The sequence below is a fragment of the Leptosomus discolor genome, chromosome 1 (genome assembly GCF_034619465.1).
Source record: "Leptosomus discolor isolate bLepDis1 chromosome 1, bLepDis1.hap2, whole genome shotgun sequence".
In the NCBI taxonomy this organism is placed as follows: domain Eukaryota; kingdom Metazoa; phylum Chordata; class Aves; order Leptosomiformes; family Leptosomidae; genus Leptosomus; species Leptosomus discolor.
The window spans coordinates 4,104,368-4,128,074 of record NC_141391.1 but is presented as its reverse complement, the minus strand read 5'-3'; the positions used below and the strand labels follow the sequence as shown (position 1 = coordinate 4,128,074).

The window sequence follows — 23,707 nt, the reverse complement described above, 5'->3', positions numbered from 1 at the left end:
TAACTTGTAATGGGTCATATTACTAGAAGTTTAGCAAGAACAGCAACTACAAGAAATTTTTAGTAAGATTTTTCAATGTAATAATATGCTTGTTGGCACAATGTTTAAATCAGCAGGTAACGATGACCAGTGAGAATTCTCACATCCATCCCCAGCTTGCTAGCAGCAATTTAGGCTGATTTCCTCAAGTTCAACATTTTCTGTTGCAAACTGTAGCTTTATGACAAATCTTCCTCATGATTTTAAGCACAAAGGGACTTTTCAACAGATGCGTATTGCACAGCTCAATCCTCACAATTCCAAACAGGGAAATTCTTTAAGGCCCAGATTTTACGTTTATTCCCCACAGACATTTTTTTCCTTTTTCTAGGTTCACTGTAAAATTTCAAAGTGCTAAATTATGCAAAGTTCTTGAATTATCACAAACAGATCTGCACAGCCAATATCCTCACCGAAGTCGCCAGCAGGAGGCAACCCAGAGGTTCGCTTTTTAATTGGTTTTATTTTTAACTTATTTATACAGTGCTGGTAAAATGCTTCTTTACCACCAATGTACCACTTGACTGGACTCACCAGCTACCGTATGGCTGCACTCCAACAGCCAATAATGTAATTTTGGGCCATTTCCTAACAAAAGCATTCAAACCCTAGTATCTTAATTTAGCCAAAGGGTGAAAAGTTAAGTAACCAGAATATGGACAATCTTCAGAGGAAGATTAGGTCAACCTCAAGATTGGAAGTGGTTCTGCAATTAAATGATTTCATTAACAGCCCCCTTTTGTGAGCTCCCAAACTCTTGAAATCCAGAACTAAGAAACTGGCCTTGCATTTCAGGCAGAGCACAAATGCCTTGGCACATCAACCCACACACTGCTGACCGTAACTTGATTCAGCGGAGAGGTGTGTCCGCGACTTGGCTGCGGCCAAGGGAGGCGGAACGAGCTGCAACGCTTCAGCAGGTTGAATGGAAGACTCCCCCCACTTTGACTCCCTGAGCAGCCAGGGCGTTGTACTCTTCCACAGCCTTCTCTGTTTGCAAGACCAGCACATCAATCCCGTTCTTCTTCAGATAGTCCACAGTCGATGGTGGAACCTCAGAAGAGAAAAGGAAATGGGAAGAGCATTAGATTCTTTCCCTCTCGCACCGTACGGCTCGAAGAAAAACAGGTACTGCTGCCATTTGTTGGATGCACTTAAGTAGCTGAGAGCAGCCGAATGGATAATTTGCTTGGGTATTTCTAAGATTGATTTATGGTTTTTTTGCTCTTCATTAAAGCTACTTTTATCTACACTACCTCCCATCCCTGCTTAACAGTGCAAAATGCAGCCCTTTCTTACAAAAATAAAGAGAACTGGAGCTAAAGGTAATTTATCTAAATATGGCGTCACTCACCCCACTAAAAAAGCGGAAGAATTGCCTCTCGTGAAGCGAAGCTCAGGGCTTCTGAGCTTTCGTGGCTAGATTGTCTGCTGAAGTGACACCCTGCCAACCTCAGCAACAAAAATGCCTAATTATCCAAGTATTTACAGCAAGCTAAGAGCTACTTCATAACCAATTCTAAGAGGGGGCGACCAATGACATTGTACAAAATTCTCCTCGTTTAAACTGCTCCTGCAGCACGACGTAAACCTGTTCGCTGCTTGACGCTGACGTTAATACGGAGGAGCTCAAACGGTGTTTCTTTCAGGAAGAGGGTCTCCTGGCAGAAGCTCAGTCATGCTAATGCAGCATCCTGAATTTTCTCCCCGCTCTTATCATCATAGATTACCTCCTGCCCCGCCCCGCTCCCCATCAGAGGGAGAGGAAAACCAAAACAGTTCTAGTTTATGTTTCTCACGGAACAAAAACCTACCTGCAAAGCCTCGCTCATGCCACGACCAATCACCAGAGTTTTAACCCCCTTCTTGACAACTTCTTCAAGGTCAGCTGGTTGGACTCCCGGAGAATGCTAAGGGTCAGGGAAGGAAAAGGATAGTCTGTGTACTGCCAGCATCAGCCAGGAATGTGCTCTGAAACTGGCCACGGAGCAGCAGGGTAAATTAGCAGGACCAAAATGCAACACAACCCTCTCTTCTGCATACACGCGGTAGGTAACATCGGTAATTAGAAAGGTATTTTATATGCGGATGAAGGATGATAGTTAATCAACTGATGGCAATATTATCGTTCTTCATTAAACAGTTAAAAATAAAGAGATGCATTACATATTTCTAAACCATCTAACAACTAGCATCTTATAGATACTAAAAGCTAAAGTGAAAATCAACACGTTGCAACGTATCGCTGTTTTGCTTTCAAATGGACAAAATCTTTCCGTAGCGAAGACTGCAGCAAGCCAAAGTTTACTCACTTGAATCACAAAGAGCTCGTCCAATAATTAAAATGATTAAATTCTTCTCTTGTTTACTTTGCAAACCTCACTTACCAAAGAGGACTGAAACATACTGGTTACCTTCATTTCAGTGAACTGTTTCAATTTCTGCACTATTCTTAATTTTGAGCAATGAATATTTGAAGCCAAACTCCTCAAAAAAAAAAAAAAAAGCTTTAACAGCATGTTGTCTGCGTTTTTAAAGAAGGACAGCCATGTACTACTAGTACATGTTAAATGTATGAATCCACAAATACTCCTGTTAATATAAAACACTATTGTGGCACTAATTCTCCTCCTGGACTCAATGTGTCTCCCTATGGCCAAGAGTTAAGATGCTGCACAGCCTGTGGCTAGAATTTGGCCCCTCTCTGGTGTGCATGTTTTTTGATCCATAAATACTATTCTCCCCCCCCCCCCTTTTTTTTTTTTTGGTAGGATTCTGAAGTTCTTTTACAGGACTGAGATGAGTTTCTCACTTGAAGTAGGTAATGCCATGGTGGACTTCTGGAGAATGTTATTTTTATGGTTTACCCTCTATATTTCCAGAAAATACCACATTGCTTCAATGAAGTCAGGTCAAAGCACCAGCTTCACAATTGGCTTCTGCTGTTCCATTAGTTAGTGAGCTTTTCTCCTCGACGTCCTTGGGTCCTCTCGTATTCTTCTTCCCCTACCCAAGTCTTCAGCAGCTGATGCTGCAGCCTCACACGAGGTGCTGGATTCTCTTCTCAGCCCTGCCACTGCCTCAGCTTGCAGAACAGAGCAAGTTCAAGCTGAAACAAACACATGAGCTCCTGAAATTGCAGGTGAGGGAAACCCTCCATGGTAAAGTGCCACCTCCAATGAGCAGATTAAATTTATCCCACCCAGTGGTCTTTAGCCTGGCTGGTATCTGGAATTTCAGCCACAGAGATAGTTCACCTTTATGGTTCTCTAAGCTCACAGAGTATCTCAAGCTGGAAGGGACCTACAAGGATCATTGAGTTCAACTCCCTGCTCCTCACAGGACTGCTTAAAACTAAACCGTATCACTAAGAGCATCATTCAGACATTCCTGGAACTTTGACAGGCTTGGTGCTGGGACCTCTTCCCTGGAAAGCTTTTTCCAGGGACCGACCGCCCTCTTGGTGAAGAACCTTCTCCCAATGTCCAATCTGAACTTCCCTTGACACAGCTTCACTCCATTTCCTCGTGTCCTACCACTGCTCACCAGAGGAGATCAGCCCCTTCCCCTCCACTGCCCCCCTTGAGGAAGCTGGAGACTGCGATGAGGGCACCCCTCGGCCTTCTCTTCTCCGAGCTGAACAAACCAAGTGACCTCAGCTGCTCTGTCGAAGTCCTGCCCTCGAGACCTCTCACCATCTTGGTCATCCTCCTCTGGACACACTCCAATAGTTTCACATCCTTCTCGTACCAAGGTGCCCAAAACTGCACACAGAACTCGAGGTGGGGCCGCAGCAGTGGGGTGTCGAGTGGGACAACCACTCCCCTCAACCGGCTTGCTACGCCATGCTCGATGCACCCCAGGACACAGTTGTCCCTTTCGGCTGCCAGGGCCAAAAGCTGTGCTCCCCTTAGCCCTTACATCTGCTATCCACGCCTCGAAGGCGGAGGTCACTTCAATACACAGAGCTTTCTCAGAGCAAACCACCGCAAGGACAGGTTTCTGACAGAATAGGTAATGCTTCTCCTTTGGGGTTTTCTAAAGCAGACTCGAAACTTGGACAAAAAGAACTGGTATGTTTTAGTGCAACTCCAATAATCAGATTGCTGGGGAAGGTTTGCTGTCATTGATAAACACTCCTGAGACATTAAAGCCATGGAACAACAGGATTTTCTTTGGTCACCCCAGGCACTCTGATGCGGGGAGTTCTGCATGTCCTGTAGGCAACTAGTGCCATTAAAGGAAACGTGTAACATGATGGAGGAACTGCATCGTGGCTGATCTGCCAGCTGGAGGGAAAGAGGAAGGGCAGCAGAATCTCTGGCCTGTTTTGTTCCCTGGCCTTCCTTTCAGGATTCCTACTTCTCTTCTCCCATTAGCAGATGGCACTGAAATGCAGCCAGCCAGGGAGGCTGCCTTTCATCCTGTCCTAGGTTACAGTGTAAAATGTGCCAAAAGGAAAAAAAAAGTATTCTATTACCATCTTCAGGAGCTGTTGAGACCAGGTGGGGCGGTGCTCCCTGCCTCCCCCCTCTGGACTATCTCCTGTTCATGGGCACAACAATGCCTTATCACCTGACCCATCGAGAACTCCCTCCTGGGCTATCTCCTGTTAATGGCCCATCAAGGAACTGCCTCACGACTCCCCATCCCATGGTGAGATGCTCTGCCCGGGGGGAAGGAGCTAAGCAGTCCATGCTAAACAAAACCTGAGATCTCCAACACCCTAGCAGCCTTCTTCCACTGGATTCCCAGAGGAGCTTTTCCCCCCACTGGAGTTCCAGAGGACAAGAGCTACCTACCTACCACTGGACCTTCGGAGGAAGACCAGACTCTTTTACCTCATCGCTGCTTCCACAGAACTACACCCATCGCTTCAGGAGGACTGCAGCCAGCATCTTATCGGACTGCTACTGCCACCCTAACAGGGTGTCAGGTTGTAGTTCTGACTCTGCCAGTGTAAACCAGTGGGTTGTTTGTTTTTTCCCTGCCTTGTGTTATATATATATACATATTAGTAAAGAACTGTTATTCCTATTCCCCATATCTTTGCCTGAAGGCCCGTTAATTTCAAAATTATAATAATTTGGAGGGAAGGGGGTTGCACTTTCCATTTCAAGGGAGGCTCCTGCCTTCCTCCGCAGACACCTGTCTTTCAAACCAAGACACATCCCCAAGGGTTAAGGCCAGAAGAACTACTAGTGTTCAGCTACAGGACCTTGCAGAGCCAGTTACACAATTTTCCCAATGAAAGAATTACGTACCAGCCAGCAGTCTGATAGCAGAGAAGGAAAGGAAGCAATTTATTCCCAACTAGAGTGCGGGACGTGACCGGCACTGCTCGCTTGCCAAACTTCAGCTCCACCTCCCCGCAGCAAAATCATGCTCAAAGACAGTAAGCACACCGTGGTCTACCGTACAGAACCGTGCAGAAAATGCATCTGGTGAATCCTGCTGTTCCCAGTGCTGACTGGATTCACTGGTTTATAATTCTTCTGGAGTTGGAGATGCAGTCTAGAAAAGCTTAGTTCTGCTCTCACATTTGTCGCTGGCTATTCATTTTTAAACCCAGTCACCCAACTCCTCATAGCTGCAGAGGGGATAGAACAGACCTAAAGCGGGAGCTTTACAAGTGATCAATATAAAGCAAACCCCAAAACTTCCTGATGATATAAAAAGGATGTCAGAAAACCCATCTCTCCAAATAACCCAACCTGGTTTGGTTTTTTTTTTTCTCCTCTGATTTTAATTTAACACAGACTCATTTTTTTTGTTTCAGTTGGGGGACTCCTGTAAGGACTTTTATGGACTTAAAGCTTTTACCTGTCACCTGAAGATACCCCTCGTTAGAAACTTCAAAAGCAAAGCGCAGCCTCTTAAGTGCCAGGGGGTGGTTATAATTTGAAACCAAAGTTTTCAAGGGGGCCAGAATGAATATCAAAATGTGATTGAGCTGGGAACTAGTTGTGAACTTTCCAGCTACTGTATCTGTTCTGCTTCTCCAGTCATATGTGCACACAAACCAGGGAACCGATATTAAAAAACAAAAAGTGACTCACCACACAACTGCCCCGCTCTGGACAGCCAGTGAAAACGTCATTTTTTATAGTTAGACCATAAATACATTTTAAAAAGTTACCTATATAGCTATCTTCCTCTCCGCAAGGTACAGATACCTTTGCATGACAGCACCACCCTTCTCTTGGTGTTGTATACTCTGTAGAAACTGAACCCTGACAGCTTGAAAAAGTTGGGTTCCCTCAAAGACGAAGTTCCAAAACTAAGGCTTCACTTGTGGCAAAATGAATTCAACAGAGCTGTATCCTCTGCGTGGCTACAGCTGCAGGTGCTGGGTCTAAGCCCTGGTCAGTATGCAGTTCTTCTGTGCTTTCATTTTTGCTTAGAAAGTATGGAATTGGTTTTTTTTTTCTAGCCAATCCAGCCATCCTGGTGCTGGCCCTAATATGGGGAGAATTAACATCAAGTTCCTAATGCAACAGGGACTGTGCTGCTTCTAAATCTAGAACGTCAATACTGTTTCCTGTGCTTTTATACAATTCTGATAACATTTACAGATAAAGTTTAAAAATTGTGAGGGCAAGCACTTAGTGTAGGGTGACCAAGAAAAGTCGTCGCGTTGTTAGCTAGACTGTGAGCTTTTCGTGGAGCAACCAGTGCACATGACACTGTATCTGCATATTTGTCCTCTAAAACAAGCACAAGGGACCCCAAGGAAGAAGATACAAGCTAAACCACACGCATTGTTGTAAGGTCAGTCACTGCCAACGGTTTTTAACCTTCCCATCTCGCTCAAGACAACTTTTGTTCAGGCAGGCTGAAAGAGGTTGCTACAAGCATCTTATGACGGTTACACTCCTAACCCAACGCAGAAGGCTGTTGCAGAGCTCCAAGGTGCGTGAGGGCGGTCTGCTCAGGGTAGCCCTGAGGACTGGTGGCACCAGTTGCTACACCCCGTCACCTGCCGGACGTTGTGTGCCTGCAGTCCTCTGACCTCTCCGCACGGTCGCTTCCGAAACAGCGGCTCCATTCTTCCCAGGAGAAGTCTAACGGTCAGATGGAAGCAAGAGGCAGCTCGCTGGATGCCTGGCTGGAACTTTAACAACTGTTCTCTGGACCGTTCTCAGAGTCCCGTCTAAAATGCAGGATGGACAGTAAACACCAAACTTACATTAGTCCCAGTTTCTCGCCAATCCCAGGTTCGGCTTCCTCCCGGCCATACTTTGCAGTCCTTGTACGTTGTAGAGCAGCCTTTCACCTTCATCTGACCCCAAGAAAGGGAAGCAATTTCAGGGGAAGACATCACAAAGTCGAACCAAAGTCTGGAAAAAGGATATTTAATACATAACATCAGGCTAACATATGCTGCACGTTAATAAAACCTGAAAATTCTGCCCTTGCCCCAAGGAGCTAGGAAGGAAACGCTACTGCAGGCTTTATCCACCTGACTTTGTGACAACAGAATTGAACCGAGGATCAGCAGATTTGTTGAATTACCAGTCCTCTTGGGGATTTTGTGCAGGATTTTGGGCAAATCATTTTACATGCTAAATCTGTACAAGTATTGGGTGCTCAACTTTTAAAACTATCAACAGGGATCAGGTCCCAGAATATCCTCTCGCATCTGGGTTTTAATCTTCTCCCTAAAATGTACAACGAAGATGATAATAATTTCCTAAAATATCTGAGAGATACACTGTTTCTTTGGCCAGCAAATTTAAATTTAAAGCGGTAAATGAGGTTAAAAAAAAAATAATCCCAAACCAACCAACCCAAGAGAAAAACAAGGGCATTGCCATATTGCTGTAGCAAACAAGACTTCAGAGACCCAGAGGTTCCCCAGTCACTCCTTACGGAATCCAAGTCTCCCCAACATAATGTCTCAGGACAGTTAAACACCCAAATAATAACTTTTCTAATGTTCGACCTCAATCTTCATTGTTTCAGCTTAAACCCATTACCTCTAATCTCTTCTGTTGTGGACAAGGAGAACAGCTTAATCTTTGTCTTTTCCACCATCTTTTGTTTTCCTGAGGACTTAGCTCTTAGGTTTTTTTCCTTTCTTTTAGATTAAATGAACTTCACTTCGCTTCAGTCACATTTTCTAAATCTCTGCTTATTTTCTCCCTTCCCCCCCCCCCCCAGCAGCCAACAATTGGTATGAACCTGTCTTTGACGGCTGTTGCCTAGACCTGGACAGTCCTCCAGCTGAGGCCTTATGGGCGCTGCTATTGACCAACTGCTTTTTGGTATTAACCGCGGTGATTTTTAGAGCTGCTGTCACAGTCAGAGCTGGGCATCAGCAAGGCAGGGACTCCGCCTCCCAGAGGACGGCCTCGGGAAAGCTTACGCCCTCTTCCCAGTCCTTCAGGTTACTGCAGCCTGACTGCTGGTGTGATCCTGGAGAGAGGAACGGCCCGGTGATAGCCTGGGAACGCGTTAGGCCAGCTGTGAGTTGACACGTCTCAAGGGTAGGGTCACCTTTCTGCCCTTTCCTTCCCACAGGAAGATGGTCTGAAATCCGCATGGTGAAGAAAACTGGTTGTTTCTGCAGTAAAAGGAGCTCTGCTCCTGGCTGATCCAGAAAACCTCAGTGGCAGATCATAGAATGGTTTGGGTTGGAAGGGAACTTTAGAGTTCATCTAGTCCAACCCCCTGCAGTGAGCAGGGACACCTTCAGCTAGAGCAGGTTCAGCCAGATCAGGCAGATCCTTCCAGATACGCAGTTTCTCATCCTTTACTTTTTAATTGTTCAAATTCACCAGGAAAAAAAATAAATCACAGGAACCCTGGTGGCAGAGGGTAAATAAGGAGCCCTCGCAAAAGAGGAATCTTTGGATTACCAGGCTTCCAGTCCTCCTGGAAGCCTCCCTTCCCGTCTTGCACGTACTACAGCAAACCCCAGCACGGCCAGACAGGACACGCTCTTCTCTGACTGCCAGGAGTGGATCTCAGTATCCCGCTTCAAACATCACAGGAGCTGCATTACTTGGGATTTGGCACGGGACCGAGTCTGCCAGAGGTGCTTCTTCCACAGAGCAGCTGGGCGACTCTTTTCTCTCTTGCTCCTTTGTGAAGTTAGTGGCACACGTGCCCTGCCAAAGGGGAAGCCAGGCAAGCAGCTATAGGGGAGCGAAACTTCCTTGGATTCCTTATGTTCTCGATCCTCTCATCACACATCCCCAACGCAATGGGTTCAAACCAAGGTCTTTAAGGCCACTTTCCCAAAAATCTGCTTGAAGGGAGATTATAGCAGAAGAAATAGCCAGCAGCAGTCCCAACAGAATGAAATCACTCATCAACCAAAGAGTAAAGGCTCAATAAACCACCCAGCATCTGGCTCTGAAGAATGAAAATAATTTCTGCCTGTGCTCGTTTTGAGAGGAAATGGCAGAATTAGACCTGGAGGTTAGACAGAGGCGAATGACCAATAAAATGATCAACAATATCAGATTTCCCAATCCAAATAGTTTTACAAGGCTGGGACGATGCCATCAAAAGGCACAAACTGCAAATGGGAGAGCAAGGGTTCCATGCTATCTTTTCCAAACAGCACGAAAGTAAGCAAATCAAAACAAAGAAATAAAACTTAAAAGCCATAAATAAAAATTTGTAATGCAAAACTATTTCCCCTGATACTGCCAGAGAATATCAGTAAGGTCAGGCTATTTGAATTAATAAGAGTATCTTAAATTGGAGTAAGAATGAACTTTTTAACAGGAACTTTGGACATTCTCAATGCAGGCCACGGTCCAATGATCAACCAGCAAGGAGTAGGAAAATATTTCCCCAACAAATGAGCTGTTTTTTTAATTATTCATTATGACAAATACACAGTACCAAAATGTACAGTACCACTTAGGATCAAAATAGACCATGAACTATACAACTCACAAGTATGACCTAAAACAGCAATTTCTGTAAACTGCAGCAGTCTAAACCCAAAGAGATAAGGAGAAGTGGTTCAGGAATTGATAAGCAAAGTTATGGGAGTTTAAAAACATGGGAAATAAAGGAAGCAGAAGAGTTTAAAGGGAGGAAAAATCCAAGTTTATGCAAGGAGACTATACTGAAAGAAAGAAATGAAGCAGTGGCTAAGGATGGCAAAAGGAAAAAAATAGCTGAGAATGAAATGGAAGAACCTTGAGGATGCAGTCGGGCAAGCAAGTGGATTTTAAAATCACCAGCACACCCGTCTTCTGTGCAGCTAAATCAGAATAGCAACCACCAGCAACAAACAGAATAAAAAAGGTGAATGAGAGCAGCGCACCAGAGAGTACGTTATTGAGAGACTGCAGAAGGAAAGACCGTTTCATAAAATCCAAGGTGCAACCTGAGATCAAAGAGGATAAAGGTGAAAGAGTAAATTGGCGTATGTCAAGTGTCGGGCAGAACAACTCCCGTGAGGTATCAAAAGACAATGCAGGTTCTCCGGCGCTGCCTGGGAACGGGGTCAAGAGGTGAAGGTGGGCGACTTCCCCGCAGCCGATGCGATTTCTGAAGTGACAGAGCAGCTAGAAAAGCAGGTCAGGATTTAAAAACTGACAGCAGAAAGGCAAGTAGAAAGGACAGGCTAAGCTTAAATGAACTGGGTAGGGAGGGGGCAAGGGTCAAGTTTGCGAAGTAGAAAAACTTTTTTTTTTTTTTTTTTTTTCGGGAAGCCCGTAATCTGATGTTGCTGGGGAGCGAAGGCGAGTCACCGGGGGAGGTCACGGAGGGTGGGGCGCTGGGAAGAAGAGAAGGGGATGAACAGCATTTTGAGAAGAAGGCGGGGGGCGGGAAGGAGGAGGAAAGCACAAAGAACCGAAAGAAACCCCGCGGGGAGGCGGGTACACCGGCGAGCCCGCCGCGGGAGGCAGCGGCCGGGAGCGGGCGGCGCAGGTCCTGAACCCGCCCCCCCCCCCCGAAACAAGGCCTTGCGCGGGGCGGCCCAAGGCCCCGCCGCCTCACGCCTCTCATTCCACCCCCCCCGCCCCCCGCCCCCGCCGCCGGCTTCACGGAGCAGCTCCCCGCCCGCGGGACCGGGAGAGGACCAGTACCAGACCAGACCCGGCCCGGCCCGGCCCGGCCCGGCCCCCGCTCCGCCGCCTCCCCTCACGCTGAGGGGAGCCGCTACGGCTGTCACGCGCCCGCACTCACCGCCACGCGCGCGCGCGCGCGACCCCTGCCCCGCCGGCCGCAACCTCCACCTACCCCGAGGAGGGCTAAAGGGTGGGAGGGACCGCCCGCTGCCCTCTCATTGGCCAGCGCTACCTGCCGGCCCCGCCCCTCCGCCCGTTTCCATTGGCCAGGCCGGCGGCCTATCGCCCCGCTATAAATAGCCCCGCCCTTCCCCGCCGCCGCTCCGCCTTGTTTTCATTCCCCTTTGGCGCACGCGGCGGAGGGGAGTCGCCTCGCGCCGCTCTAACTGCCGCCCCCCTCCCCTCCTCCCCTCCCCATCCCGCCGTTGCATTGTGGGATAGTGGCGGCGCGGCTCGGCAGCGCCCCCTCCCTCCCTCCCCCCGCCCCCTCCCCAGCTCCTTCTCCATCCTCAGGTCCAAGATGGCGGCGGCGGCGGCTCCTCCGGCTCCATCTCCGCCTCCCCCTCCTCCGGCAGGCCCGTGCTGCCCGGGCTCCTGGCCTAACTTCGCCGTCGTCTGCTCCTTCCTCGAGCGCTACGGGGCCTTACTGGACCTGCCCGAGCTGCCCTTCCCCGAGCTGGAGCGCGTCCTGCAGCCGCCGCAGGAGCCCGGAGATCAGGGTGAGCGGCCCGGATACCTCCTCGCTTCCCCACCCCCCCCAGACCTTGGCTCAGGGGGGGCCATGGGGCGGGGGGACCGAGGGGGGGGGGGCCGGGGCTATTCCCCCCCCCCCCCCGCCTCCTCCCGGCCCCGGGGGTGGAGCGCGCTGAGGGAGAGGAGGGGCCTGGGATTCCCGGAGCGGCGCTCCGGGGGGAGGGGAGCCCTCTCCCCCCCTCTGCCTGGCCCTTCTTTTTTAAGGGGGGGAGCAGCTGTTTGTGTGTGTTTCGGGGGGGGGGGGGGGAGGAGCTGCTGCCTCCCCCCACAGTGGAGCACGGGAAGGAGGTGAGGGATCTTCCCCCACACCCCCCCCCCCCCAATTGCCGGCTGTGACCCCCCCCCCCGCGCCCTGTTTCTCTGGGTTTCTTCCCGAGCTCTGTGCGGGTGGGACTCCTGCAGAAAAGAGGATCAGCTGAAATAACTATTTTTGTTCAGCCCGGCGCTGGCAGCGGGCCTCTTCCGTCTCCTCTCCTCAGCCCGGGGGGTCCCTTCGCTGCCCCCCCCCTCCCCATTCCCCCCCCCCCCCCCATGTACGTGTCCGTTTTGACTTATCCCCTGAAGCAAGAAGGACACACACACACACACAAGGCAATGTCCTGATGCTCTTTCGCCCCCGCTCCTTTCCTCTCTGTGTATGTGGGGTGAAGAATTGGGCGGGGGGGCACAGAGAAGCCCTCCCCACGGCTGCTGCTGTAGTGCTTGTTGTAGGCCATCTCCTCCCCACAAACACAGCCAGCCATTGTGTGCCATCTCCATCCTTCTCTCCTCCTCCTCGTCCCCTCTGGTAGTTGGGGCGGCGGGGGGGGGGAAGGTTGGGAGATGAGCTCGTTGCTCGCTCCTTCCCCACCGCCACCTGAGCTGTGCGAGGTAGAGGGATGGGTTCTGCGCTCCACTGTTTTCTTCCAAGCTGCTGCTCCTCTCCTCTCCTCTTTCCAGTAGCAGATTTGGTTGCCAGACTCTGTAATTCCTCCTCGGGTGCGATGGATGTGGGAGGGCCCGGGCCAAGAGAGCAGCCTGGGGGAGGGAGGGCTGTGTGGAGGCGGCGATAGGAATATAGAGGGGAAGGTGCTTGTTGCTCTTGGTCTCTTGTCTCTGTTATTGGTTTGGTTGGTGCCTCTGCACTCTTGCCACATAGGGAGACCGTGGAGCTCACGGCGCATGCTCGGCAAGGCCCCATAGAAACTTCCTGCTGCTGGAGAAGCCCAGCTCAGGGCTGCTTTGGGTCCAAAAGCCCCTGGTTTTGCCCCAAAAGGCACTCCCTCTCGTCTCCTTCCCCACCAAACCCACCCTGTCTGGGGGGGGGGGTGGGGTGTGTTTGATGAAATCGGTGTGTAGGTGTAAAGGAAGTTGCTTTTTCGCAAAGTGCAGGCGTCCTGTTGGTGAGTTCGCGACAGCCGCTGCTGAAATGTAACGAAATAAGGTTAATGTGCTCTCTCCTCTGGGTGTCTGGCGCCTAGTCAGGATGAGAGGACGGGTGAGATCCTCTAAGTTCTAAAAACAGGGTTAACTTTTTCGTGAAAATAGGTATTTATAGTCAGTTCCCCAGCATTCCTGTATCTCTTGTGTTATATAAAGGCCTCATTAGAAAAAGCATTATTTTGTTAAACTCTTGCAAAACTTATTAATAAGAACCACCAACATGCTTAAAAGTTTTGATTTTTTAAATGAAAATATTCCTTTTACAGTGATGTCTGTAAAGAAAAGTAATGCTTTTACTGTGTGACAAGACATAAGTGGGTGTGTAATTTTCTTGTATGCACTGCAGAATAAATTAAAGGATATGAGGTAGTGACCCGTGTTTTAAGTGCATTTGATTTAAAAAAAAAAAATCCTACTGCCTTTAATTGTATGATGAGGGGGTCAGTAGGGCAGTGATTACTGCGTAACTCTTTTCTAAAAAGCTTTCAAATGACTTGCATTGTGGAATTTGTGTTATGGGTTGATTTGATACTTGCCAAAACTTTAAACTTTCCTCTTTGTTGCCCTTCCCGTTTGGCAGGGGACAGGTTGTTCTCACTGCTTTAGAACAGTCTCCCCAAATGGGAGAGGTTTTAGCTTCTGAAAATGTAATCTCTAAATTACTTGGGTTTTTTGCTTGTGTCTGGTGAGGTGCTGCATTTGTTTTCATTTTCTTATCTCCAAGAAGGAAAACGTGGAGGTGTGAAAAACAAACTTGGGTGATTCTTGAAGCTTTGTGGGATAACTTATGTGATAGGGGTTTTCTTTTCCTTTGACAACTACCAACTCGTCAGGCTTGGTTTGTGGTGCTGGTAGCTGTTACCTGGTGTGTTTTATGCATTTGGAAAAGCGGTTGCAGTGACTAGATTTCTCTACATGATTTTTTTTTTCTTCAGTTGGTTCCCAAAGTGGTGATTTTAAGGCTACAAGTCATAAAGTTGCTAAACATTGATTGAAAACTGAAGTGGCCCTTTTTTTCTGAACATCTGTTATTTACCAACCATATGTAGTTTTCCTTGGATGGCAAAAGGATTTTGATTTCAGTTGTATACAGTTGGTTTCACTTTTGACACCAGCATTGCTTGACAGTAGATTTGCATTGACAGTAATACACACCAAAATCTAAGCAAATAGCTCAAAGTGGTTTTTTTCTGAACTTCTTAAAATCTGGACCAAGTTTGACATCTCAACTGGCAAGTGACAGCTGTTTGGAAGTCCTTTCCTTGTTCATTTCGCAATCAAGGAAGGGAATCAGTAGTTTGGGGGTTTTGTTGATTGCCTTTAACGCTATTTTGATGCTCAGCAGTTTCAAAAGTGTGGGGGTTTTTTAAAAAACAAAACAAAACAAACCGTGGCCTATATTGTCTTGTCTGAAGACTTACTCTTGGAAGATGCCAGTAGAAGTAATTTTCTTTATATTAGGAGCCTCAAGGAGAACTAGGAGCTCAAGTTTGAATGTTGCTCAGTAGTTGTGTAACAGCCATATTTTCTTTCCTGTTAATAATTAGAACAAAGAGCTTGTTCATTATTAAGGAAACAAGGTATAATCTTCCCTTACAGGAAGGGATGCTTTGTGGATGCTGAGCAGATGTTGACAGCTAGGATGCTGTCAAGGATTTCTTAGAGGAATTTTAGGTTTTTGTTAATGCTCAGACAACACTTGAACTTTACCATATTACCTCTGCTACCTGAGAATTTCAAGACAGATAGTAATGACAGCAGAGTGAATAGTTTCCCGTAGCAGTCTGACTAGTTTAGATATCAAATTAACCTGTATTAGTAGCAGGTTAGATGGTTTAACTGCGTGTACACAGGTCTTAAAACACGCAAGCCAATTTAAAATGCTCTGTGGGATTTGGTGGGTAATGTAACTCGTGCTTGAATAGGAAAATAAGAATGTGTTGGTTTTGCCTGCCGCTGTTGAATGGTGGGATAAACTGGTAGCCGTGGAAATAGTCTGCTTCTTGGGAAGGCTGCACAATAAAATAGCTCAACTTTTCCTGCCGGTGATTCATTTGAAGGTTGCAGCTATTCAAACAAAGTAGTGAGACCCGTGGTTATCTGGTGAAGACTTTATAAAGAATAATTCTCTTGCAGTGGAGAATGCTTAGCCTTGCTTTACGTAGTGTTGTGACTTGGGTTGCAGTTATAGCAATCTTGAACTTCCTTGGAAAGAATGAAGTCGAGTGTCTGTCAGGGTGGTGACCGTGTGAAGTCACAAAACTTGCTAGCTGATATGCCTCAAAAAGTTGTTTCTTGTAGGTTTTATTAAAAAACAACCCAGTATAGGATTTTAACTGGAACTCCTGAGGGCTGGGAGATGTCATTACACCCGTATGTACTTCTAGATGCAAAACTAGGGTAACAATACAGTGTGCCTCTGCGTGCTTCCCAAGGCAAAACCATGCAAACTGGAACAAATCATCACATGAAACCGATACCTGTTCTCCTTGTTCTAACAAACATATGCTGGCTTTTTTTATTAAAGAGTTTTACTTGCAACAGAAGGGCAGTTGCAAATGTAAATAGTAAATACATGTGATAGAGGGGAGCAAGAACTATATCTGTATTTAGGGCTGTGTTTAAGGAACCATGATATCAAATCACCACCTCCTTTGTGCTGGTAAATAGCTGGAGAATCGGTATAAATGTTAATTAAGCACTTGGTCTCTCGTGAATGAAAATATTAGTAGAATGTTAGCTTGCACAACAGAGATCTAATTTTACACATGACTACGCAAAATACTTGCCTGTTTGCCAGGTTCCCTGGTGTGTGAATGGGGGAACCTCTCCTGGAGGTGAATGGCGTCTTCCGAAGTGTGTTAGGCTGTGGTAGCTCTTCAATCTTTGCAGGCTTCTCTTAGCAGTATGGGGTTTGATTTGGTCTTGATTGCAGTGGTAACAAGGATGCAGCTTTGCATATTCTTTGAGCACAATAGCAAAAATCTTGCATCAGAATCTTGCTGTAGATTCTGAATTCTGAATGATTGTGCTGAAGGTGGTCTTAAAAACAGCCAAGTGTGTTTTGGTGTGTGGATTTCCAGGCTGAGGCACTCTCCTGTATCCTTACCGCAGCTCCAACTTCTTTATCTCCTTGGGCTCTTGACAGTCGCCCTGACAGATCGACCCAGCCTAGAAGTTTGTCACGTAATTACAGCATGAATGTGTTGTGTTTGTTTGGAGTTTGATAATAAAAACTCAGGTGTTGGCTCGGGTTTAAGTGGTGTAAAGACGTGATGAGATGCAGATGCCTGGTAGTAGGTCCATTTTTGTAAATGTTTTCTCCCCTTCCCCTTTCCTGTCTTTATAAGGAGAACTGAGGTTAACGGCAGGTAGCTTGTAGAAAATCTGTGCAAGCCATTTATAGTTTCTTTAATTTTTTTTGGTAGAGAATACCTGATACCACATTGTAGAACTGAAAAAGATATACAGTCTTTGGAGCTACCACGCTTCAAAGCAGTAAGTTATATTTACGAGCTGCTGTGTTTTTTCTAAATCTTTTAGACACCTAACATCTTTTTGAAATGAATTTGTATGCTGGAGTCACTTGTTTCAGTGGGTTATTTCAGGTTTTTTTATTGTCATTCCAATACCTCTGGAAAGCTTTACAGCATTAAGCTTAAGGGTTCTTGCCGTTCTCTGAAGAAATTAACAGTTAAACTGCTGCTGAATATGTGTATGGGAGAAACAGGGGAAGCTGTGTAGCTGTTTAATAAAGCAAGTAAAAGCCAACCATATCTAATGACAAGGAGTTTGACAGACTTTCAGGCTCAAGATTAGGCATGTTCCTAATGAATAGGGGAGTGAAGCAGAGTGTTCTGTTAATGTGATTGGTTTTTCTTGTATTTAATGTTTGATATCGAGTGTGTTTCTGTACTGTTGATTGTTAAGTGATGAGGTTTGATGTGACTGTTAGGTAAAGTCATGATACGTTGCAGTAACATGTAATAGCCACAGTAGATTGATTAGTGTTTGAAGTAGGCAATAAATGTGATATGGGAGTACTGTCAAACACTTTCACTTAAAATATAATCATTGGTACTGTACTTCAGATTTATTAACCGGTTTCTGTGCAGAAAGATTAATTCATGTGGTGTCCTCTTATGTAAACGAACAAGTTCTGACATCTGGTGTTGGTAGTGCCTGTAATGCTGGCTGGGTGGAGTTTATTCACACGCTCTGTATTGCTGAATCTTCTTCATTACACATACCAAGTGTGTGGCTACATTGATATTACAAGCTTGCTTCTGCCGTAAAGCTGTATCAGCTCGTCGGAGGTAACACTTTTCATCTGCTCTGCAGGTCTGAGTGTTCATATCTTTTCACACCCTTTCCTTTATGAGTAAGAAATTCAACTGCTGTTCTGAATCAGTGAAGCAGTTATCACCTGAATGCAGGCTGAACTTCCTTGTGTGTATGTGCAATATGAGTAGATCATTGCTTCCCTGCTGCACCTAGGGACTGAACCAGAAAGTTTGTCAAAGCCATTAATCCACCACCTGTTAGTAAAATGCTGTAGTTTTAACTTAGCAACAGAACCACAGAATGGCAGGGGTTGGAAGGGATCTCTGGAGATCATCTGGTCCAACTCCCTGCCAAAGTAGGTTTACCTACAGTGTCCAGGCAGCTTTTGAATCTCTCCAGGGAAGGAAACTCCACAACCTCCCTGGGCAGCCTGTTCCAGTGCTCTGTCACCCTCAGGGTGAAGTAGTTTTTCCTCATGTTCAGGCAGAACTTCCTGTGCTCCAGTTTGTGCCCATTGCCCCTTGTCCTGTCACTGGGCACCACTGAAAAGAGCCTGGCCCCATTTTCTTGACACCCACGCTTTAGATATTTATAAACATTGATGAGATCTCCTCTCAGTCTTCTCTTCTCCAGGAAAACTACTGGAGAATAAAAGCGTATCTAGTAAACGTAAGAACATGGTGTATTACTTCTGTGCTTATTTTATTTTTGAGTATGATGGAAGTTCTACACCTCTAATGTTTCTGGCCATCAGATTAACAGATTTGTTGAAGGTAGACTGCAGTGGTTTGGAGCTGAAATTCTCCAACAGCATATCAGGGTTAAATTCTGAGAAAATCAGTAGCAGAGGCAGTCATTCTTGTACTGACTTCATGGCAAATAAGGCTCTAATGCAGAATAAGCTCCTCTTGTCTGCACTTCAGTCCCTTTAGATTAATATGACTTTAAGGTCAGCATGCCTTACCCACATGTGCTTTTCAGTTATTCATTTAAGTAGTGAATTAAGTTTATCTTGGAATTAATTATCTCATGATAGTATATGGATGCATATCTTTGTTTTAACTATTCCTATTTTGTTAGTTTTTCCGTGGTGAGACTTCTTGTCTTTATGTGCATTGAGCTGGCCTGTCAGCTTACCTCAGTGTGCTCTCGTGTTTGGGCTGGCTGGGCCAGTTTTAACTCCACATCATCTCATGATCGTACATAGAAGACAGGAAAACACTGGGGAGACCAGCAGTTCGGTCTCTTTCTGGTAATGCTGCCCATCTGAAAGAGATGACAGAATGCCATGGAAAAAAGGAACTTGGGGTGCTGTTCCCCAGGCGCAGACAAGCTGTGGCAGGACATCCAAGGTCCCCTGCCAAAGCTCAGTCGTCCTAGGGGTTGTACAGGTTCTGTTGGACCGTGTGCCTCCATCAAGGAAGGGCGGTATGCTTTTGGTAGGCAGCTGCTTTGAATTCCAGTCCAATTTGGATGGTACAGAACTGGAGGAAAAACTTCTGGTATTACTTCCAAGTCACAGTCTTAAGGCTTATTTCAGGACAAGTGTATAAGAACTGGGAAGGCCAGAGGAAATTCTTGTGGCCAGTGCGAGATGATGTTTACTGGAAGAAGCCCCATGGACTGTCCTGTGTATTTGTGTCAGAGAACTTCATAAATGTCAAAGTGAGTTGTGTGTGACGCCATCACCGTGTGTAAGCTGGAAGTTGTATTTTGTTCAGCAGAACATCAGCGCTGTACTTTGTCCTTGGCACTGTCCAACTTCACAGGTCTGCAGAAGCTGTACGAGTTTCCCAGAATACTCTCTCTGCATCCATGTTTGTAGTTCAGGGGCTTCCTGGGTTTTCTACACCTTCTGTGAATGCAACTTTTTTCTCACGTTTGGGATTACTTCAGGCTGGTATTGTCTGCTGTAGGAACAGTGGACAGATGCGTCTGTGCAATTATTAGTGCCTCCTGCCTGGTACGCACACTTCTGAGCCCATCCCAAAGGTAACATGTAGATTAGCTTGTTTATGGCCTGTACTAAACAGAGAAGCTCATGGGAACTTCTCAAAAACTTAATAGTATTGTTGATATGAAGATTAATCCAGAATAACTATTTGTGATGTTTGTGGTTTTTAGTAGCTGATAAACTGCATCCCTTGGGCAGAAACCTGGTAGGTTTTGGGGGAAAGAGGAACTACTTAGTGACTTGGTAATATTGTCCTACTGGAGGCAGAAGGTAGTGGCGTTGGGTGAAGGAGAAAACAGGAGCTACTGAAGGACTGACCTGGCAAGAAGGGGCAGATGATGAATAAGTATCCTGCTGAAGAATATTGTGGCTATGTGCGTGCTGCTGCCTCAAAGCCAGTTAGTTGTCTTGCAGTATCCATTTTACCATTAAGCTCGCTCTCTGGGCTCGCTCTCTTGGCAGTACAACTACATTCTTCCAGGTTTATGCTTTTTTCTCCAAATCAATGAACTCACCTTTGCTTCAGTTGTTCTACAGAGCTCGACAAACATTTTAGCATTAACAAGTATTTCTTAGTAGCCTCTAGCATTTGTGAGTCTCTCGTATATGCAGTTTGCCGCCAGCCTGATGCAGTTATTTCTCTTCCCCAAGAGCCAAACAAAGCTCTTAAAGCTCGAGCAGCAGAGAATTTCTCGGAACTACTGTAGAAATTGTGACCCTGTTGATGTCTGTAGTGGTCTGGGGAAAACAATTTCTCAAAGAGAGGGAAGGCCTGTTTCTAAAGATTCCTGTGTTTCAGCAGCTGTGCTTTAGTATTCCATTTCTTTCCATTATGATCATTTAGATGTTGTAGTACCTTGGAGAAAAGCACTGCTTACCCTTGAACTCACAGGCTTGATTGATAGTTGAAGAATGGATAACAAGCAAGTCGTACCTCACCAGTCCCAGCCTTGCAAATCCCCTTTTCCAAGGAAATGGTGGTTATCAGCCTGAAGCTCTGCAGCTTCTTTGGTTGTCTTAGGCTGTACTGGTTTTTCTGTCCTAATGGTCAGTTCTGGTTGGCAAAGTCCTGAACCAGTAGTATGCTGAATGAAGTTGGTGGTTTAAGTTTGTGTGCGAGTAATCGCTTGATTTCCTGTTCCACCCAGTGTCCCTCTGGTACTGCGCTGGCTATTTTCCAGCTCATCTACAACTCTAGTAGCACAAGTGCCAGGGCACATTCATTGCGTTTTAGTATTAATGACTACCAGGATTATAATGGTTTCCTCCTGAGAGCAAACTGTGATGGTTCACAAAAGCCATATTAATTAGTGGATGATAGGAGCGTGGAAATTTTAGTTTGATCCTGGAGCCTGCGGTGTGGCGTTCTTGTAGTTAACAAGAATATGTTGCAAGAAAGCGTCCGAGGTGAAGAGCTCTGTGGCAGGATGCAAAACCAAAAAAACTCACAGAAAAAAAACCCAAACAATCAGTATTGCCTGAAGGTGGTAGTTGAAAGGGAATTGGCTTAAGCTGGCCTAAAGTGCCCGTGTGAATTGCCTGGTTTGCAAAGATCCTTCTAGTAGGTGGTAAAACTATGCCTTGAAACATATATTTAAGCTTAGACAAATTCTGTAGCAGGCAGTATTAGCTGTCTGCCTAAAAAACATGTTAGCAATCTGTGTGAAGGTTAAGAAAGGTTAGCAGCAAGTAAGAAAAATTGATACAATAACGAGGGAGCTTTTGGAAGGCCTAAACTTTACAAGAAGAGAGACCAGAAGGACTAGTCATAAGTCAAGGAATAAAACCACTGTGTCCTAGATGGAGCATGGTTGCAAAGTTAGAAGTCTCTGAATGCGTGTTTGTCTGACAGACTGGAGTAGGATGGCAAAGATAAGCATAAGGGCTGATTGTCCAGGTTTTTATGCCAAGCAGAAGCTGTTGGAAAGATGGAAGTCTAACCCTGGTGAAGTCCAGGAGGAGAATGCACTCATAGCCAAAAGTAGAAAGAAGGAAGATAGAAAGCCTAAGGTGGATTTGGAGAGCAGGTGGTCAGAGCAGTGTCTTACGTAAAAAGAAAAAAAAAATCTGGGAAACATGGGTGTCTAAAAACACCAGCTAGAATACAATGGTTAAAGTAAGTACTTTTCTGAGAACTTAACTTCTTTGCATAAGGTGTCATTATTAGGCTAATTTGTGATATCTTTATTCTCGTTATGCTTTCTGGCAATAACGATGAAATGCAATAAAACTGACATGCTAGGAAATGATATACTGGAACACGGTAATGATGTGAAAGCATGCTGAGTTGCCAGGATTAGATACTCATTTGGTTTTCTGAGAAAGTTTAGAAATACAGCTGGTAAAAATACACAAACTCATCTTAGAGTGCAGAAGTGGAAAATAGAGTGACTAGCACATTTTAAAGAGGCTAACAACTATTTAGGGAATGAAAAGTCCTTACTTTTAGATCTGGTTTTGAAAACTTTATGAAACTGTAATTTCACAGTTCTGATAGTTGTATGAGTTATTCTCCAAAGAAAAAATATACTTCTGTTTTCTTTTGAAAGCATGGATGGTTCTTTTGAAGCGTAGATAGATGGAGATCATGCTTGGCAGATCACAGCATGGCAGGTGTTGGAAGTGACCTCTGGAGATCATCTAGTCCAACCCCCTGCCAAAGCAGGTTCACCTACAGCAGGTCACACAGGACAGCGTTCAGGCGGGTTTCGAATGTCTCCAGGGAAGGAGACTCCACAATCTCCCTGGGCAGCCTGTTCCTGTGCTCTGTCACCCTCAGGGTAAATAAGATTTTCCTCATGTTCAGGTGGAAGTTCCTGTGCTCCAGTTTGTGCCCATTGCCCCTTGTCCTGTCACTGGGCACCACTGAGAAGAGCCTGGCCCCATCTGCTTGACACCTGCCCTTTTAGATATTCATAAGTGTTGATAAGGTCCCCTCTCAGTGTTCTCTTCTCCAGGCTAAAGAGCCCCAGGTCTCTCAGCCTTTCCTCATGAGAGATGCTCCAGTCCCCTCATCATCTTTGTAGCCCTCTGCTGGACTCTCCAGTAGCTCCTTGTCCTTCTTGAATTCGGAGGCCCAGAACTGGACACAGTACTCCAGATGTGGCCTCACTGGGGCAGAGTAGAAGGGGAGGAGAACCTCCCTCGACCTGCTGGCCATACTCTACTTAATGCACCCCAGGATACCACTGTCCTTCCTGGCCACAAGGGCCCATGGCTGGCTCATGGTCAATGTGTTGTCTACCACAACTCCCAGGTCCTTCTCCGCAGAGCTGCTCTCCAGCAGGTCAACCCCCAGCCTGAGCTGGTTATTCCTCCCCAGGTGCAGGACCCTACACTTATTGAACCTCATCAGGTTCCTCTCTGCCCAGTTCTCCAGCTTGTCCAGGTCTCGCTGAATGGTGTCAGCCACTCCTCCCAGCTTAGTATCGTCAGCAAATTGCTGAGTGTGTGCTTTGTCCCTGCATCCAGGTCTTTGATGAATATGTTGGACAAGACCAGACCCAGTACTGACCTCTGGGGAGCACCACTAGCCCTGGGCCTCCAGCTGGACTCTGCGTCGCTGACCACAACCCTCTGAGCTCTGTCCTTCAGCCAGTTCTCAGTCCACCTCAATGTCCACTCGTCTATCCCACACTTCCTAAGCTTACCCATGAGGATGTGGTGGGAGACAGTGTCAAACGCCTCACTGAAGTCAAGGCAGACAACATCCACTGCTCTTCCCTCTTTACCCAGCCAGTCATACCATCGTAGAAGGCTATCAGCTTGGACAAGCATGATTCCCCTTTGGTGAATCCAGCTGACTACTCCTGATAACCTTCTTTTACGCCACATGCTTAGAGGTGACATCTGGAATGAGCTGTTCCATCACCTTTCCAGGGATGGAGGTGAGGCTGACTGGTCTGTAGTTTCCTGGGTCCTCCTTCTTGCCCTTTTTGAAGATTGGAGTGTTGTTGGCTTTCCTCCACTCCTTGGGCAGTTCTCCTGTTTGGCATGACCTTTCAAAGGTGATGGATACCTGGTCTTTCAAGGAGGTCACTGATTAACGTGGTTGACATGTGTTCCACAGCAATTTTACCTGGTATGACCAAAACAGTAACTTTTATGTCCAGCCCTTTCTTTGACATTATTCTTTGTGTCAGGAGGAATAAGGTGAGACACTGAATATGTTTTTAGCCATTACAGTCTACAGCCCAGCACGTTAGTGCAAACTGAT

General features: G+C 46.3%; 2 protein-coding genes across 3 annotated transcripts in view; one reads left to right on the top strand and one right to left on the bottom strand.

The window, feature by feature from the left end:
- AAMDC (adipogenesis associated Mth938 domain containing) lies at positions 1-11,226 on the bottom strand. 2 transcript variants are annotated; one of them, XM_086481651.1, is made up of 4 exons: positions 11,197-11,226; positions 7,229-7,379; positions 1,854-1,949; positions 1-1,093 (listed from the first exon to the last, which is right to left on the bottom strand). In XM_086481651.1, the coding sequence occupies exons 2-4, from the start codon at positions 7,358-7,360 to the stop codon at positions 953-955; spliced, it is 369 nt and encodes a 122-aa protein (XP_086337777.1). In that variant the 5' UTR covers positions 7,361-7,379; positions 11,197-11,226; the 3' UTR covers positions 1-952. The 2 variants fall into 2 exon arrangements, with proteins under 2 accessions (XP_086337777.1, XP_086337778.1); XM_086481652.1 differs by lacking the exon at positions 11,197-11,226 and adding an exon at positions 8,224-8,233.
- A 372-nt stretch (positions 11,227-11,598) lies between these two features.
- Positions 11,599-23,707, top strand: part of RSF1 (remodeling and spacing factor 1) — a 62,870-nt gene continuing 50,761 nt past the window's right edge. Inside the window, exon 1 of the mRNA XM_086475639.1 lies at positions 11,599-11,797. Within this exon, the coding sequence (XP_086331765.1) occupies positions 11,599-11,797 (199 nt within the window). The remainder of the gene's footprint in view (positions 11,798-23,707) is intronic.

Bases quoted from the DNA above. Each gene is read 5' to 3' on its own strand.
- AAMDC (XM_086481651.1), bottom strand. From the start codon at position 7,360: ATGTCTTCCCCTGAAATTGCTTCCCTTTCTTGGGGTCAGATGAAGGTG. The intron at 1,950-7,228 runs GTAAGTTTGGTG...CCTGACCCTTAG, and splicing joins GGCGAGAAACTGGGACTAAT to CATTCTCCGGGAGTCCAACC. The intron at 1,094-1,853 runs GTAGGTTTTTGT...TTCTCTTCTGAG, and splicing joins GCATGAGCGAGGCTTTGCAG to GTTCCACCATCGACTGTGGA.